Source organism: Crocodylus siamensis, chromosome 1, assembly GCF_052110815.1.
Source record: "Crocodylus siamensis isolate JL-2025a chromosome 1, ASM5211081v1, whole genome shotgun sequence".
NCBI classification, from domain to species: Eukaryota; Metazoa; Chordata; order Crocodylia; family Crocodylidae; genus Crocodylus; species Crocodylus siamensis.
The window spans coordinates 422,451,266-422,453,032 of NC_143395.1; the positions used below are offsets into that span (position 1 = coordinate 422,451,266).

Here is a 1,767-nt window from a genome sequence, read left to right on the forward strand (position 1 = left end):
TTCACCTCCTTGCAGGGGGGTTGCAGAGAGGATGGAGATGGACTGTTCTCAGCAGGGACAGATGACAGGACAAGGAGCAATAGTCTCAAGCTGCAGCAACGGTGGTATAGGTTATTAGGAAAAACTTTCTCACTACGAGGGTGGTGAAGCACTGGAATGGGCTACCCAGGGTGGTTGTGGAGTCTCCATCCTTGGAGGTTTTTAAGACCTGGCTAAACAAAGCCTTGGCTGGGATGATGCAGTTGGGGATGGTCCTGCTTTGAGCAGGGGGTTGGACTAGATGTGACCTCCTGAGGTCCCTTCCAGCTGTAATTTTCTATGATTCTATGATTTCTATGACAAAAGTCCCCTTAGCTCTTGGCCATGGTGTTTTGTCTCTGGAACCTCTGAAATATTCTCTGCCGGATCTGTTTGGTTTTCACGCTGTACACAACGGGGTTCATCACAGGTGGGACCAGCACATAAACAATAGCCATGAAGACATGGATAAGTGGGGAGGCATGTTTCCCAAACCGGTGGATCATGGAGATACCAATCATAGGGATGTAGAAGATGAGAACAGCACAGATATGGGACACACAGGTGTTCAGAGCCTTGAGGCGCTCCTCTTGGGAGGCAATGCTCAGCACAGTCTTAATGATCATAACATAGGAGAGGAAAATGAGCATCGAGTCCAGGCCCATTGTGGAGATGACAACGAACAAGCCGTAGATGCTGTTGATCCTCCTGTCAGAGCAGGACAACTTCATGACGTCCTGGTGAAGGCAGAAGGAGTGGGAGAGGATGTTGGGAAAGCAGAACCGCAGCCTGCGGAGGAGAATGGGGGTTGGCATGACCATGAGTACACTCCTCACGGCAAACACCAGCCCTATCCGGGCAACAGTGGCATGGGTCAGGATGGAGTTGTACCTCAAGGGCTGGTGGATGGCCACAAAGCGGTCAAAGGCCATTGCTAGCAGCACAGCCGACTCCATGAGGGAGAAGGTGTGGATGAAATACAGCTGGGCAATGCAAGCGTCAATGTGAACTTCCCTCACATTAAATGTGAAGATGCTTAGCATTGTGGGCAAAGTGGAAGCCGAGAGACCCAGGTCAGTGACAGCCAGCATGCTCAGGAAAAAATACATGGGTTGATGGAGGCTTGGCTCTGCCCTTATGATGAACAGGATTGTGCAGTTCCCTAAGATGGCGGTGATGTACATGGAGCATAGAGGGATGGAAAGCCAGGCATGAGCATGTTCCAGTCCTGGGATGCCTGTCAGGAGGAATACAGCAGGGCTGGTATGGTTGGAAGCCGTCATGAACGAGTGTCAGTGCCACCGACTCAGCTCCCTAGAAGCTAAAGCAGGGCATTGATTAAAGTGGAGATTATAGAAACTGGTCACAACCTGTTACTGAACCATGAAGGTCCTTCCCATTCTCCCCACTGGATCTGCCACTGATTTCTACTCAGGTGAAGCAGTGGTGGATTTACAAGTCTTGGTTACCTGAGGAGAAGCAAGGGGAGATGAAGCTCATCATGTCCATCCCACTGCACTAGGGGAGAGTAGCTTGACTATGCCTGAAATGCCTCTACCATTTGGAGATCTTGCTTAAGCATTACATAGTCCCTGAAAGTTCAGAGTTGTCCCTGCTGTGACATATAAAGTTTTGAATAGAAAGGTAGAAAATCTTGGTATTGTCTGCACATTTAGTAAGTGTTTTCTCTATTCCATCAGCCAAGCCACTGCTGAAAATATTCAGTGTTACCTGCAGGCTGTGGGAGTG

At 49.5% G+C, this 1,767-nt stretch overlaps 1 protein-coding gene across 1 annotated transcript; it reads right to left on the bottom strand.

Annotated features, from left to right (window-relative positions):
* Positions 1-350: 350 nt before the first annotated feature.
* LOC149875618 (olfactory receptor 51G2-like) lies at positions 351-1,301 on the bottom strand. Its single transcript, XM_090059177.1, has one exon. It carries the CDS (start codon positions 1,299-1,301, stop codon positions 351-353), a length of 951 nt encoding a protein of 316 aa, XP_089915303.1.
* Between the last annotated feature and the right edge of the window lie 466 nt (positions 1,302-1,767).